The sequence below is a fragment of the Heliangelus exortis genome, chromosome 1 (genome assembly GCF_036169615.1).
Source record: "Heliangelus exortis chromosome 1, bHelExo1.hap1, whole genome shotgun sequence".
Taxonomy (NCBI): domain Eukaryota; kingdom Metazoa; phylum Chordata; class Aves; order Apodiformes; family Trochilidae; genus Heliangelus; species Heliangelus exortis.
The window spans coordinates 745475-760843 of NC_092422.1; the positions used below are offsets into that span (position 1 = coordinate 745475).

Consider the following 15369-nt stretch of genomic DNA (forward strand, 5'->3'; position numbering starts at 1 on the left):
TACCCTGAGGATGTTTCCTGAGGTTCTGTGGTCCCAATGAGACCCCCCCCCCCACCACCACCACCCCTCAAATCCTACCAAGGAGAGCTGGCACAGGGGGCTGAATCAAGAAAACACTTTAATCAGATTTCTCAGACTGCTCTGGATCTCAAAATAAATAGATTTATCAAAACAAGAAGAAAAGAAGAACCCGGGGATAAATACATGGGTGGCAACAACCTGAAAAAAAATCCCCCAAAGCTGGTTCCTGATGGGAAGAGGGTGAATACTGCTGGACACCCCCTTCCCCACGCTGCAGAAATGGTTCTGTTCATCCTTTGGGAGATGCCCCTCCTGGGAATACAGCCCAGCAGATATTAGGTAGGATATATATATAAATTTATAGCATAATTAGATGCTCAGTAGCAACCTTAGTGCAGCATTCAGGGGCTCAGACCCTGTCAGCAGGTGGGAACTCCCCAAAACTACATCTGCAGGTGACCTGCAAAAAAGGGGAAAAAAAAAAAATAAAAATATCCTTCCAGAAGAGAAAAGACCCAAGATTTTCCAAGAAACATCCTTTGGGAGGGTGGTCAGGCAAAGAAACCCTTTGCAGATCATGGAAAAAATCCAGGGATGGTTTTTCCTCCTTTCCAAGTCACCCTTTAGGCAGCAGGAGGTAAAAAAAAGGATGGAAAACCTGGTGATGCTCTGTAATGCCAGGGGAGGGCAGGGATGGATCCCACCTCTGCTCCCACTTTTCCACTCTTTCTCCCTCTGGAAAGAGGCACTTCCATGGCTGTGGTTGCAGGAAGGTTCAGTTGGGTTCTTTTACCCAAATTTTTGTCATTTTCCACTCGTGGATCCTTTATTGCTGTGTCATGATGCAACTTTTGTTCGGGTTTTTTTTTCTCCTTTTTTTTTTTTTTGGTTTTTTTTGGTTTTTTTTTTGTTTTTTTTTTTTTGGTATATGTGTATGAGCGTGGGTGTAGATAAATCAATAGCAAGGTTAAAGTTTGGGTTTGTATTTTCCTTTTTTTTTTTTTTCCCTTTACAAGTTCTTGGCTTCTTTCTCCGGGCTCTCCGTCATCCTCAGCTCCGACGTCTGCGCTCGGAAAATATTCCAGTGACCTGGAGGAGCAGAAATGGGCTCAGAAAGCACCCTGGGAGCAAGAAAACCCAAATTTAAAGCACCCCCTGCACTTTGGGAACCCCCAGGAATGTGCTGGGAGGGAGATGGAGAGAAAAAAACCCAACTTGGTGGCCAGAGCATCCCATCACTTGAATAAATCCCAGAAATAACTCTTGGATTTCCCATTTTACCATTAAAATGGTCTTTGAGGTCAAGAAGGGCCCTATAAACCCCTTGCAATGGAATTCCCAAGGCTTTCCCTGGAAATCACTGGAATCCTGGTGGTTGGGAAGGGCCTTCAAGTGCCAGCCCTACACCAGAAATCCTAAAGCATCTCCTGAAGCACCACATCCACCCATTTTTTTTTTTTTTTTTAGGGATGGCAACTCTACCACCTCCCTGGGCATCTTCTCCTAATGTTTCACCCCTGTTCCAGGGAGGATTTTTTTTTCCTGAACCTCTCCTTTTGGTACAACTTGAACCCATTTCCTCTGGTCCTGTCTCCAGGGAGAAGATGCCAGCACCCACCTGCCCCACAATTTTCCTAAAAAACCAGGATCTTAGTCTGAAAAAGGGAGAAATCCCCCCTCTCTGCTTTAATCTGCTTGATTTTGAGTTCTTAGGATCATCTCCAGGATCAGAACCACAGAAGGGTTTGGGTTGGAAGGGACCTTTCAGGTTCATCTTTCCCAACTCCCTTCCCAAATTCCCATTTTTTAATTTTTTGGGGTTTCCAGGGATCTCCCCCAAAGCAGAGAGCTGGAAAACACCCCAAAAAGGATCCCAAAGCTCCCCCCAACCCCTCCCAGAACAGAGAGATGGAAAACACCCCAAAAAAAGGATCCCACAGCTCCCCCAAACCTCTCCTGCAGCAGAGAGGTGGAAAACACCCCAAAAAGGAGCCCAAAGCTCCCCCAAACTCCTCCCACAGCAGAGATGGAAAACACCCCAAAAAAAGAGCTTAAAGCTCCCCCCAACCCCTTTCATAGCAGAAAGATGGAAAAAAACCCCAAAAAATTAGCTCAAAGCTCCCCCAGACCCCTTTCACAGAAGGGACATGGAAAACACCCCAAAAAAAAGGACCCAAAAACTCTCCCCAACCCCTCCTGCATCAGAGAGATGGAAAACACCCCAAAAAAAGGAGCCCAAAGCTCTCCCCAACCCCTTTCATAGCAGAAAGATGGAAAATACCCCCCAAAAAAGAGTTTAAAGCTCCTCCTAATCCCTCCTGCAAGAGAGATGGAAAATACCCCAAAAAGGACCCCAAAATTCCCCCCAACTCCTTTCATATCAGAGAGATGGAAAACACCCCAAAAAAAGGAGCCCAAAGCTCCCCCAACCCCTCCCAAAGCAGAGAGATAGAAAACACCCCAAAAAGGAGCCCAAAGCTCCCCCCAGAACCCCTCATACAGCAAAAAGGTGGAGAACAACCCCAACAAAAAGGATCCCAAAGCTCCCCCAACCCCTCCCATGGCAGAGAGATGGAAAAAAACCCAAAAAAAGGAGCCCAAAGCTCCCCCCAACCCCTTTCATAGCAGAGAGGTGGAAAAAAAACCCAAAAAGAAGCTCTGGCTTGCACTGGTTAGACTGGTTTGCACTGGGTATACTGGTTTGCAGTGGGCATACTGGTTTGCACTGGTTATACTGGTTTGCACTGGGCAGCAGAGCCCATCCCAGTCTGTGCAGTGAGCTGGGGGTGCTGGATGGTACAGGGATGGTTCTGATCCAAACCCAAAGCCCAGGGAAGAGGCAGCCAGGGGGAAGCAGCCCAGCACAGGCACCCTCAGCATGTGCATTTGATCCAAGAACATGAAAAATGATTTTTTTTTCCTCTTTTTTTTTTTTAAAAAAAAAAAATAAATATTTCAAGAGTTTTTTGTTTGGTTGTGTTTTTTTTTTTTTTCAAATCCCTTGCATCATTTTTGATTTTTTTTTTTTTTTTGATTTTTTTTTTCTCCCCGTAAGGCCAGATGGATTAAATATAAAACCAAACCAAAACACACACACACAAAAAAAAAAATTAAAAAAAATCAGGCTTGCTGGCTTGGGGAGAGACAAAGCTTTTTTTAGGATTTCACAAGCCTGCATCCACTTTTAGAAAGCTGGCTGCCCTTTCCAACCCAGGAGTCTTCCTGGAGAGGTCACCCCAAACCCAACCCTGTTTGCACAACCCTGAGGTTCAGCCCCCATCAGGGATTTCTGCAGCAAAACACGGGGAGAAAATTAAAAAAAAAAAAATAAAAATAATGTTTAAAAAATGAGATTTTTGTCTCCTTGCCTTCGTTCGTCCTGGTGATCAGCCTGAAGTTTTGGGCTTCTTGCTTGAAGTCCTCTTTGCTGATTTTCTTGGTCTGGGTCAGGTGAAATATCCCTGTGGAGAGGAGCAGGAGGCATCAGGCTCTGGGATTGGGTTTGGATGCACAAATAAAAATTAAAAGAATTTAAAAAAAGGGACACGGGGATGCCCTGGAGCTGCTGCTGAAACCTGGTGGGAGTTTGGGACTGGCCAAGGATCAGGAGAAACCTCATTTGAAAGCAGCTCATTAATTCAGGGACAACACCACAAAACTGGTGAAAAAAACCAATATTTTGGTTGCTCTGAAACCCACCCCCCACTGGGAGAGGCCTCATCTCCTCCAAAGCCATAAAAAAAATAAAGAAATTCAAGAGGATCCAGAGATCTCCATCTCCTTGCTCACTCTTCACCTTCTCCAACCCCTCCATCCTCTGATGTTTTCCTTTCCTGGAAGCATCCAAGGATCAAGATTTTTTATCTTTCTGCCCCCAGCCCTCAAATTCCTTCAGGACAAAAGAAAAACCCCAAAAAAACCCCAAGAACCCCCAGATGACCTCAGCAGGGATGGATATTCCAGTCTGTGCCAGCACCATCCCATTACCAGAGGGGCCTGACTCAGGGTTTTGCCCCAAGGGAAATCCAGAACCTGCATTTAGCAGTGGAAGTGTTTGCTGATTTTCTTGGGTCAGGTGAAATATCCCTGTGGAGAGGAGCAGGAGGCATCAGGCTCTGGGATTGGGTTTGGATGCACAAATAAAAATTAAAAGAATTTTAAAAAAGGGACAGGGGGATGCCCTGGAGCTGCTGCTGAAACCTGGTGGGAGTTTGGGAGTGGCCAAGGGTCAGGAGAAACCTCATTTGAAAGCAGCTCATTAATTCAGGGACAACACCATAAAACAGCTGAAAAAAACCAATATTTTGGTTGCTCTGAAACCCACCCCCCACTGGAAGAGGCCTCATCTCCTCTAAAGCCATAAAAAAAATAAAGAAATCCAAGAGGATCCAGAGATCTCCATCTCTTTGCTCACTCTTCACCTTCTCCAACCCCTCCATCCTTGGATGTTTTCTTTTCCTGGAAGCATCCAAGGATCAAGATTTTTTATCTTTCTGCCTCCAGCCCTGAAATTCCTTCAGGACAAAAGAAAAAACCCCAAAACCCCCCAAAAAAACCCAGATGACCTCAGCAGGGATGGATATTCCAGTCTGTGCCAGCACCACCCCATTACCAGAGGGGCCTGACTCAGATTTTTACCCCAAGGAAAATCCAGAACCTGCATTTAGCAGTGGAAGTGTTTGCTGATTTTCTTGGGTCAGGTGAAATATCCCTGTGGAGAGGAGCAGGAGGCATCAGGCTCTGGGATTGGGTTTGGATGCACAAATAAAAATTAAAAGAATTTTAAAAAAGGGACACGGGGATGCCCTGGAGCTGCTGCTGAAACCTGGTGGGAGTTTGGGACTGGCCAAGGGTCAGGAGAAACCTCATTTGAAAGCAGCTCATTAATTCAGGGACAACACCATAAAACAGGTGAAAAAACAATATTTTGGTTGCTCTGAAACCCATCTCCCACTGGAGGAGGCCTCATCTCCTCCAGATCCATAAAAAAAATAAAGAATTCCAAGAGGATCCAGAGATCTCCATCTCCTTGCTCACTCTTCACCTTCTCCAACCCCTCCATCCTTGGATGTTTTCCTTTCCTGGAAGCATCCTGGGATAAAGATTTTTAATCTTTCTGCCCCCAGACCTGAAATTCCTCTGGGCCAAAAAAAAAAACCACAAAACCCAAAAAACCCCAAAAAAAACCCCAAAAACCCCAAGAACCCCCAGATGACCTCAGCAGGGATGGATATTCCAGTCTGTGCCAGCACCATCCCATTACCAGAGGTGCCTGACTCAAGGTTTTGCCCCAAGGGAAATCCAGAACCTGCATTTAGCAGTTGAAGTGTTTGCTGATTTTCTTGGGTCAGGTGAAATATCCCTGTGGAGAGGAGCAGGAGGCATCAGGCTCTGGGATTGGGTTTGGATGCACAAATAAAAATTAAAAGAATTTTAAAAAAGGGACACGGGGATGCCCTGGAGCTGCTGCTGAAACCTGGTGGGAGTTTGGGACTGGCCAAGGGTCAGGAGAAACCTCATTTGAAAGCAGCTCATTAATTCAGGGACAACACCACAAAACTGGTGAAAAAAACAATATTTTGGTTGCTCTGAATCCCATCTCCCACTGGGAGAGGCCTCATCTCCTCCAAAGCCATAAAAAAAATAAAGAAATCCAAGAGGATCCAGAGATCTCCATCTCCTTGCTCACTCTTCACCTTCTCCAACCCCTCCATCCTTGGATATTTTCTTTTCCTGGAAGCATCCAGGGATCAAGTTTTCCATCTTTGTGCCCCCAGCCCTCAAATTCCTCCAGGACAAAAGAAAAACCCCCAAAAACCCCAAGAACCCCCAGATGACCTCAGCAGGGATGGATATTCCAGGCTGTGCCAGCACCATCCCATTACCAGAGGGGCCTGACTCAGGGTTTTGCCCCAAGGGAAATCCAGAACCTGCATTTAGCAGTGGAAGTGTTTGCTGATTTTCTTGGGTCAGGTGAAATATCCCTGTGGAGAGGAGCAGGAGGCATCAGGCTCTGGGATTGGGTTTGGATGCACAAATAAAAATTAAAATAATTTAAAAAAGGGACACGGGGATGCCCTGGAGCTGCTGCTGAAACCTGGTGGGAGTTTGGGACTGGCCAAGGGTCAGGAGAAACCTCATTTGAAAGCAGCTCATTAATTCAGGGACAACACCACAAAACTGGTGAAAAAAACAATATTTTGGTTGCTCTGAATCCCATCTCCCACTGGAAGAGGCCTCATCTCCTCCAGATCCATAAAAAAAATAAAGAAATCCAAGAGGATCCAGAGATCTCCATCTCCTTGCTCACTCTTCACCTTCTCCAACCCCTCCATCCTTGGATATTTTCTTTTCCTGGAAGCATCCAGGGATCAAGTTTTCCATCTTTGTGCCCCCAGCCCTCAAATTCCTTCAGGACAAAAGAAAAACCCCATAAAACCCCAAGAACCCCCAGATGACCTCAGCAGGGATGGATATTCCAGTCTGTGCCAGCACCATCCCATTACCAGAGGTGCCTGACTCAAGGTTTTGCCCCAAGGGAAATCCAGAACCTGCATTTAGCAGTGGAAGTGTTTGCTGATTTTCTTGGGTCAGGTGAAATATCCCTGTGGAGAGGAGCAGGAGGCATCAGGCTCTGGGATTGGGTTTGGATGCACAAATAAAAATTAAAAGAATTTAAAAAAAGGGACACGGGGATGCCCTGGAGCTGCTGCTGAAACCTGGTGGGAGTTTGGGACTGGCCAAGGATCAGGAGAAACCTCATTTGAAAGCAGCTCATTAATTCAGGGACAACACCACAAAACTGGTGAAAAAACCAATATTTTGGTTGCTCTGAAACCCATCTCCCACTGGGTGAGGCCTCATCTCCTCCAGATCCATAAAAAAAATAAAGAAATCCAAGAGGATCCAGAGATCTCCATCTCCTTGCTCACTCTTCACCTTCTCCAACGCCTCCATCCTTGGATGTTTTCTTTTCCTGGAAGCATCCAAGGATCAAGATTTTTTATCTTTCTGCCCCCAGCCCTGAAATTCCTTCAGGACAAAAGAAAAACCCCAAAAAAACCCCAAAAACCCCCAGATGACCTCAGCAGGGATGGATATTCCAGTCTGTGCCAGCACCATCCCATTACCAGAGGGGCCTGACTCAGGGTTTTGCCCCAAGGGAAATTCAGAACCTGCATTTAGCAGTGGAAGTGTTTGCTGATTTTCTTGGGTCAGGTGAAATATCCCTGTGGAGAGGAGCAGGAGGCATCAGGCTCTGGGATTGGGTTTGGATGCACAAATAAAAATTAAAATAATTTTAAAAAAGGGACACGGGGATGCCCTGGAGCTGCTGCTGAAACCTGGTGGGAGTTTGGGACTGGCCAAGGGTCAGGAGAAACCTCATTTGAAAGCAGCTCATTAATTCAGGGACAACACCATAAAACAGGTGAAAAAACCAATATTTTGGTTGCTCTGAAACCCACCCCCCACTGGAAGAGGCCTCATCTCCTCTAAAGCCATAAAAAAAATAAAGAATTCCAAGAGGATCCAGAGATCTCCATCTCCTTGCTCACTCTTCACCTTCTCCAACCCCTCCATCCTTGGATGTTTTCTTTTCCTGGAAGCATCCAAGGATCAAGATTTTTTATCTTTCTGCCCCCAGCCCTCAAATTCCTCTGGGCCAAAATAAAAAAAAAAAACCAAAAAAACCCAAAAAAACCCCAAGAACCCCCAGATGACCTCAGCAGGGATGGATATTCCAGTCTGTGCCAGCACCATCCCATTACCAGAGGGGCCTGACTCAGATTTTTGCCCCAAGGAATCCAGAACCTACATTTAGCAGTGGAAGTGACCTTTCTGTGGGATTAAGGGTTACAAGAATTCCTATTTCCCAACCAGGGATGACAAACTGGGCAGGTATGCCTGGAATATCCTTCCCCAGGCTCCTCCTGCATCCAGGCTGTGGTTGGGGAGCAGAAGATGAGAAGCAAAACTTGGTGTCCCCCCCCTTATTTGGTGAAGAGATTTTCCATGATTCCCAGCAGAAATTACACATCAAAAGGGTTTGTCACGGAGAGGAAGCAGGAAGAGATCCATATAAATCACAGAGTCACAGAATAAGATGGAAAATTAATAGAGGAAGTTCAAAAAACATCCTGGAGAAATCACGTGGATGTTTGGATTACTAAGGAGGTCTTGAAGGGGGTGGGGAAAAGAAGTCCCAGCAGTAACAAAAGACGGGAATGGATGGAGATAATAAAACTTTTAATGATGTAAGAGAGAGGAACAAGTGTTCCAAAAATCCTTCTGATCTATCCTTGGAAAGGAGCTGGAGGGTGTGCTTATCATCCCCGTGGCTGATGAAGCCTTTCCCAGTGCATTACTAACCAAGAGGGTATTTTAAACAAGAGCTACAAGAAATAAACATCTTTTAACCTTTTAAATAGGGGATTGAGTCCATCAGCAGCAAATTCCCCAAGCTGGGGGGGAGTGTGGATCAGCTGGAATGCAGGAGGGCTCTGCAGAGGGACCTGGAGAGACTGGAGAGTTGGGCTGATCCCAAGGGGATGAGGTTCAAGACAAGAAGCCCATGGGGAGCTCCAGGCTGGGCAGAGAGTGACAGAAAGGGAGCTGGGATTGCCAGGAAGCTGAAGAGGAGGCAGCAGTGTGCCCAGGTGGCCAAGAAGGCCAATGGCATCCTGGGCTGGCTGAGGAAGAGCGTGGCCAGCAGGTCCAGGGAAGGGATTCTGCCCCTGTGCTCAGCTCTGGGGAGGCCAGAGCTTGAGTCCTGTGTCCAGTTCTGGGCCCCTGAGCTCAGGAAGGAGCTTGAGGTGCTGGAGCAGGTCCAAAGGAGGCAACTGGGCTGGTGAAGGGATCCAGCAGAAATGCTGTGAGGAAGGGCTGAGGGAGCTGGGGGTGTTGAGGCTGGAGAAGAGGAGGCTCAGGGGAGACCTCATCACTCTCTCCAAGTCCCTGAAAGGAGGTTGGAGCCAGGGGGGGGTTGGGCTCTTTTCCCAGGCAACTCTCAGCAAGACAAGAGGCCATGGTCTCAAGTTGTGCCAGGGGAGGTTTAGGTTGGACATTCGAAAGAATTTCTTGCTGGAGAGGGGGATCAGGCATTGGAATGGGCTGCCCAGGGAAGGGGTGGATTCTCCATCCCTGGAGATATTTCCAAAGAGCCTGGATGTGGCACTGAGTGCCATGGGCTGGGAACCACGGGGGGAGTGGATCAAGGCTTGGACTTGAGGAGCTCTGAGCTCCCTTCCAACCCAAATGATTCTATGATTAATCACCCGACCTCGATAATGTTCACCCAAGAGCCCTTGGGGAGCTGGCTGAGAACTTCATGGTCTGGATGTTTGTTCCTGACAGATCCCAGGAGCTGGGGAGCAGGGGGAAGATGCAGATGATGCTGTAGGGAAAGATGAGGTGGTGACAAGAAGAGATAAGGAGGTGGCAGCTGCTGCCCCACCAAAGAGGCAATGTGGCATGGAGCTGTGAAATGATGTCATTCAGTCACAGAATTATAGAAATCTGGAATGATTTGGGGTCTGAAGGGCCCTGCAAGCTCATCCAGCTCCAACTCCTCTGCCATGGAACAAGGAAACCTCCCATGAAACCAAATTCCTCCAAGCTCCATGTCCCTGGGCTTCAACACTGCCTACCTTGGGCAACCTGGGCCTCTCACCACCCTCACAGCAAAGAATTTCTTCCTAAGATCTCATCTCAATCTGTCATCATCATCATCATCATCATCATCATCATCATCATCATCATCATCATCATCATCACCTGATATACGAAGCCTTGATGGGTGGAGGGAGACAGGAGCATGGGGGGCAGATGGGTGCCTGAGACACAACCCCAAGCCCCATTTTGGGTTCTTCAAGAAAGGCACAGAGAGAGAGAACCCAGAGCAGAGCCCAGGGAATGACCAAAGGAGCAGAAACTTCTGGGATCAAGGAAAAGACTGAAGAAACTCAACTGCTGAAATTGTGTAAGGGAGGACAAAGGCTGATGGCATCTGCAGGGAAAGAGGCAGGAGATGCAGAGGGCTGAATATTGGGAAAATCTTCCCTTAGGATGGGGTTTGTGGCTCTGGAAGATGAGGATCCTTGGATGGAGATCTTTGAGCTCATGCCAGAAGAGCAGGAGGAGGTCTGGTCCAGACCATGCAAGTCCCCTCCATCCCAGGTGTGATGGGATGATGGAACACTGGAGATTCCTGAAGGTCCCGGAGGATTTTCAGGTTTTCAGGATAGAAAGGAATATTTTGGTCGATCTCTAACCAACAACCTCACAGGATAAATGTGGGAAAGATGTCCATGGGCAGACTGCACCTCCAGGAAGGGCAGGAGTCACCAACAGAACCTCCCAACCTTACTGCTCCCACTCTGATCCTCCTCTTGTCCTTTGCCCTTTTCTTGTCCTCACTCCCTGGGATAATTCCTGCTCTAACCCAAGCCACATCTCAAAACTCAGCCCCATTTTGGCTTCTCTGCTTCAGGAAAGGCACAGAGAGAGAACCCAGAGCAGAGCCCAGGGAATGACCAAAGGAGCAGAAACTTCTGGGATCAAGGAAAAGACTGAAAAAACTCAACTGCTGAAATTGTGTAAGGGAGGACAAAGGCTGATGGCATCTGCAGGGAAAGAGACAAGAAGGCACGAGCAAGTGAGCTGAATATTGGGAAAATCTTCCCTTAGGATGGGGTTTGTGGCTCTGGAAGATGAGGATCCTTGGATGGAGATCTTTGAGCTCATGCCAGAAGAGCAGGAGAAGGTCTGGTCCAGACCATGCAAGTCCCCTCCATCCCAGGTGTGATGGGATGATGGAACACTGGAGATTCCTGAAGGTCCCGGAGGATTTTCAGGTTTTCAGGATAGAAAGGAATATTTTGGTCAATCTCTAACCAACAGCCTCACAGGATAAATGTGGGAAAGATGTCCATGGGCAGACTGCACCTCCAGGAAGGGCAGGAGTCACCAACAGAGCCTCCCAACCTTACTGCTCCCACTCTGATCCTTCTCTTGTCCTTTGCCCCTTTCTTTTCTAATTCCTGCTCTAACCCAAGCCACATTTCAAAACCCAGGAGATCTTCAGACCCCTAAAAACGTGGAGAAGCCTCCCCTGCAGCTCATCTGGGAGCTGAGCACCCCCAGCAAGCTGGATAAACCTTTCTGCTGGCTCTTGGCGTGGGTTCCTCCTCTCAGCTCCTGCCTCCTGGAGGAAACCACCCCAGCAGAGACACAGATGAGGCCACCTGGGTGCCATAAACCCATACAAAAGGCAGATGGATGGGTTCCAGGTGTGACTTGAAGCTTTTTTTTCCCCCCCAGACACACCCCCTGCTCTGTTGGTGGAGTGATGGAGCACGGCGAGGAGGGATCCCTGTGTGACTGAGCTCGTGCTCCTTCCCAAGAGTAACATTTTGCTCTGCCAAGCAAAAGAGCTGTGCTGGCCTCGGGGACAAGGGCCTCCCCTGTCCCTGGCTGGCAGGGCTGAGGGCTCCGTGCAGACATGGAGCTTTTGGCCTCAGAAAGGGGTGAGAAGGTTTGGGTGGAGAGGAAACGCTGGGGCCCAAAGAGAGAAGGCTCAGAGCTGTCCCCCAGCTACAAGGTACCCTTGTGAAGGAGGTTTTGGGGACATCAGGAGGGGATGATGGGGAGAGGGACATGGGGGAGGACAGAGGATGGAAGGGGGAGGGTGGAAACAGGGTGACATCCACATCCCTGGAGTTAGTTTCTCCACCTTTGGGGGATGCGTCCCAGGAGGGCTCCTTGGGGGGAGAGGGGAGGTGATGAACATACCCAAAAGAGCAGAATATTTGCCTACAAATGTCTTGAGGACGTGGGCTTAGGGTCACTGTGGCCATAAGTAGAGTGGGACCAACCTCAGACTGCTCCAGGAACAAATTTTTGCAGTGGGGTTGAAGATGTCCCATGGAGACTTTGGGTTGGGGCACTGCAAAACCTTCCAAAAAAATCACAACACAAATATCTGCTGGAGCAGGTGGAGATGTGCTCCTGGGGTCCATAACATTCTTGGAAAGGTAAAAGTCTGGGGACAGAGCAAGAGATGGGAGTAATTGGATGGAAACACCAAGAGAATCATCCCAAACCAGACACCCAAAAAAGTGGGGTGGGGGCAATTCACACCCCCTGTGCACACCTTGGCAGCAGCTCTGGAAGCTTTGGTCCCAGTGAGGGGTGGACTGGAAGTAAAAAAGCAAAAAAAAAAAAAAAAAAAAAGCAAAACTGTAGAATGACCAAATGACCAGAGGGATGATTTTTTTTCTTTGTTTTTCATGAGAGTTGGGCAGGTTTGGAGGAAAAACCCCAAAGCTTTTGCCTTGTTTGTCCACGTGCTTGTGTCTCTGGAGGGTGTTGTGGGGTACAGTGGGATAAAAAGAGAAAGGGATGAGGAGAGGAGAAGGAGAAGGAGAAGGAGAAGGAGAAGGAGGAGAAGGTTCTGGGGAGCCCTTGGAGCAGCTTCCAGTGGCTGAAGGGGCTCCAGGAAAGCTGGGGAGGGACTTTGGACAAGGGCCTGGAGGGATGGGATGAGGGGGAAGGGTTTCCAGCTGCAAGAGGGGAGATGGAGAGGAGATCTTGGGGAGGGAGAAATTGTTTGGGGTGAGGGTGCTGAGCCCCTGTCCCAGGGTGCCCAAGGAAGCTGTGGCTGCCCCATCCCTGGCAGTGTCTCAGCCCAGGTTGGATGGGGCTTGGAGCAACCTGGGCTGTGGGAGGGGTCCCTGCCCATCCAGGGGTTGGAATTCAAGGATCCTGAAGGTCCCTTCCAACCCAACCCATTCCACATTTCTCTGGAAGCCCCAGACACACCTCAATGGAAGTGTTGGCTGCTTTCATTGTGGGCCCCACCTTTAATCAACTTCCAGTTGTAGATTTCCACCTCTTCTGTGGCCTCCTTCTCGATTGCCATGGTCCTGAGGATCTCCTTGGAGGTCTCTGAGCTGGGTGGCACAAACAGGTAGACCAGGACATGGTTGGGGTTCTTGCTGCATCGAGGGGTGACCATTTCATCAGTGGGTTTGACTCTGGTTTCTGGGCAAAAACCAAAGAGAAGCACAAGAATTCATTAAACAGAATCATAGAATGACAGAGTCAGAGTTGATTTGAATCAGAGAATCCTAGAATTGTCTGGGTTGGAAGGGAGCTCAGAGCTCCTCAAGTCCAACCCTTGATCCACTCCCCCCGTGGTTCCCAGCCCATGGCACTCAGTGCCACATCCAGGCTCTTTTGAAAGAGCTCCAGGGATGGAGAATCCACCCCTTCCCTGGGCAGCCCATTCCAATGCCTGATCCCCCTCTCCAGCAAGAAATTCTTTCTAATGTCCAACCTAAACCTCCCCTGGCACAACTTGAGACCATGGCCTCTTGTCTTGCTGAGAGTTGCCTGGGAAAAGAGCCCAACCCCCCCCTGGCTCCAACCTCCTTTCAGGGACTTGGAGAGAGTGATGAGGTCTCCCCTGAGCCTCCTCTTCTCCAGCCTCAACACCCCCAGCTCCCTCAGCCCTTCCTCACAGCATTTCTGCTGGATCCCTTCACCAGCCCAGTTGCCTCCTTTGGACCTGCTCCAGCACCTCAAGCTCCTTCCTGAGCTCAGGGGCCCAGAACTGGACACAGGACTCAAGCTCTGGCCTCCCCAGAGCTGAGCACAGGGGCAGAATCCCTTCCCTGGACCTGCTGGCCACGCTCTTCCTCAGCCAGCCCAGGATGCCATTGGCCTTCTTGGCTACCTGAGCAGCATTTGGTTGGAAAAGACCTTTAGGATCATCAAATCCAAGCCAAGGCCACCACCAAACCATGTCCTTCAGGACCACATCTCCACAGCTTTGAAATCCATCAGGGATTGAGACTCCAGCCCTGCCCTGGGCAACCTGGTTGGGATGGAAGGGACTTTGCAGGAGGTCACCTGAGGAATGAAGTTGAGGGAAAAGTGGGCTTGATGCCACATCCCTGAGTGGCACCTTGGCTCCTGGAGTCCCATCTGCAGGGCTGAGATTGGAAGATGATCCCAGGGAGATGGGAGATGCCCACCCAGGGATTTTCTCCACCTGGATCTCCTGCATCTGCAGCAAGGACCTTGGTGCCACCACCACCACCACAAAGCCCAGGCTGGATTCCCCATTTTCCCATCTTGCCATCCCTGAGGAGCAACGTCAGGAAACAAAGGGATGAGCCCACAGGAGGGGATCCAACACCATGGCCAAGTTTCCTGGGAACCATGCCCAGCTCAGGATGGGTTCATCCCCCTCCCCACATCAGATGCAGCAACAGGGACACCAAGACCAGGGACACCAGCAGGACCTGATGTGGTTTTTTTTCAGCATCCCTGGTGAAGAAGAGCAGCTCAGTTTTGAATTTTTTTTTTTTTTATTTTTTGGAGAAGATGGGGGGAATGTTTCTGGAGTAATTAAGAATCCCTCATGGTTTTGGAAGGAGATTTATTGCCTTTGGTTGTGGTCCCTGGAAGGCAGAGGAGCCCAGGGCTGCTGAATTTAGCCTTGTTCTCCCCCTCACTTTGGATGCTGGAGCTTTTTTACACTACTCAAAAGAAAAGTTTGGCTATAAATAGAGGCCTGGGGTTTATTTTAGGAGGACACTTATTTCAGGTCTGATTCTGCTCTCCCCTGTGATTTCTGGGGAGGTCCTGAGCTGCTTCATCTCAGCAAGGGGATGGAAATCCCAATTTAAAGTGGGTTGGGTTGGGTTTTTTTGTTGGTTTTTTTTTTTTTTCCAGCCAGGGAAAATGAGAATTCAAAGTGACATAAAATTAAGAAGCCCAGAGCCCACCCCCTCCCCTCTGCCACTGCAAGGCCCAGGTGGGAGACAACGTCCATCCCAGCCCACTCCACTTTCCCCCACTTCAGGGCTGCTCTTTCCAACCATCAAAGAAACCCCAGCCTCAAGACAGGAGGAATAAAAAGGTCTCTGAAGGTGCAAGATTTATTTAGCAAGCCCAGAGCTTCACTCCAGAGCCACTCGATGGCCAAAAGTGTTGGGGAAGAAGCCAAAGGTCCTGGGTACCACCTCTGCCCCAAGGAGCCATGGTGGATTCCTCCTCCTTGCAGCAATTCCCTTGGGGTTTGGAGTTCCCCTTTTGGAAGGAGAAACCACTCAGTGCTTCCCAAAAGTTGGAAAGGATCTTTGAGCCCATTGAGCCCAACCCTACACTCACTCCACCAACCCTAAACCCAACCCCACCAAGCCCAGGGCTCAAACCAGATCCCTCAGCACCACATTTCCCCATCTTTTAAACCCCTCCAGGGATGGGGATTCAACCACCTCCTTGGGCATCTTGGGCCAGTGTTTAATTATCCTTTTAATGAAGAATTTTCCTCCAACATCC

General features: G+C 48.9%; 2 protein-coding genes across 2 annotated transcripts in view; one reads left to right on the top strand and one right to left on the bottom strand.

Annotated features, from left to right (window-relative positions):
• Positions 1–15369, top strand: part of SLCO2B1 (solute carrier organic anion transporter family member 2B1) — a 238989-nt gene that overhangs the window by 185534 nt on the left and 38086 nt on the right.
• The window catches only part of CHRDL2 (chordin like 2), a 41928-nt gene continuing 27468 nt past the window's right edge, over positions 910–15369 (bottom strand). Inside the window, exons 10-12 of the mRNA XM_071734381.1 lie at positions 12880–13062; positions 3390–3482; positions 910–1110 (exon numbers count right to left, since the gene is read on the bottom strand). Of these exons, the coding sequence (XP_071590482.1) occupies positions 1031–1110; positions 3390–3482; positions 12880–13062 (356 nt within the window). The 3' untranslated portion in view covers positions 910–1030. The remainder of the gene's footprint in view (positions 1111–3389; positions 3483–12879; positions 13063–15369) is intronic.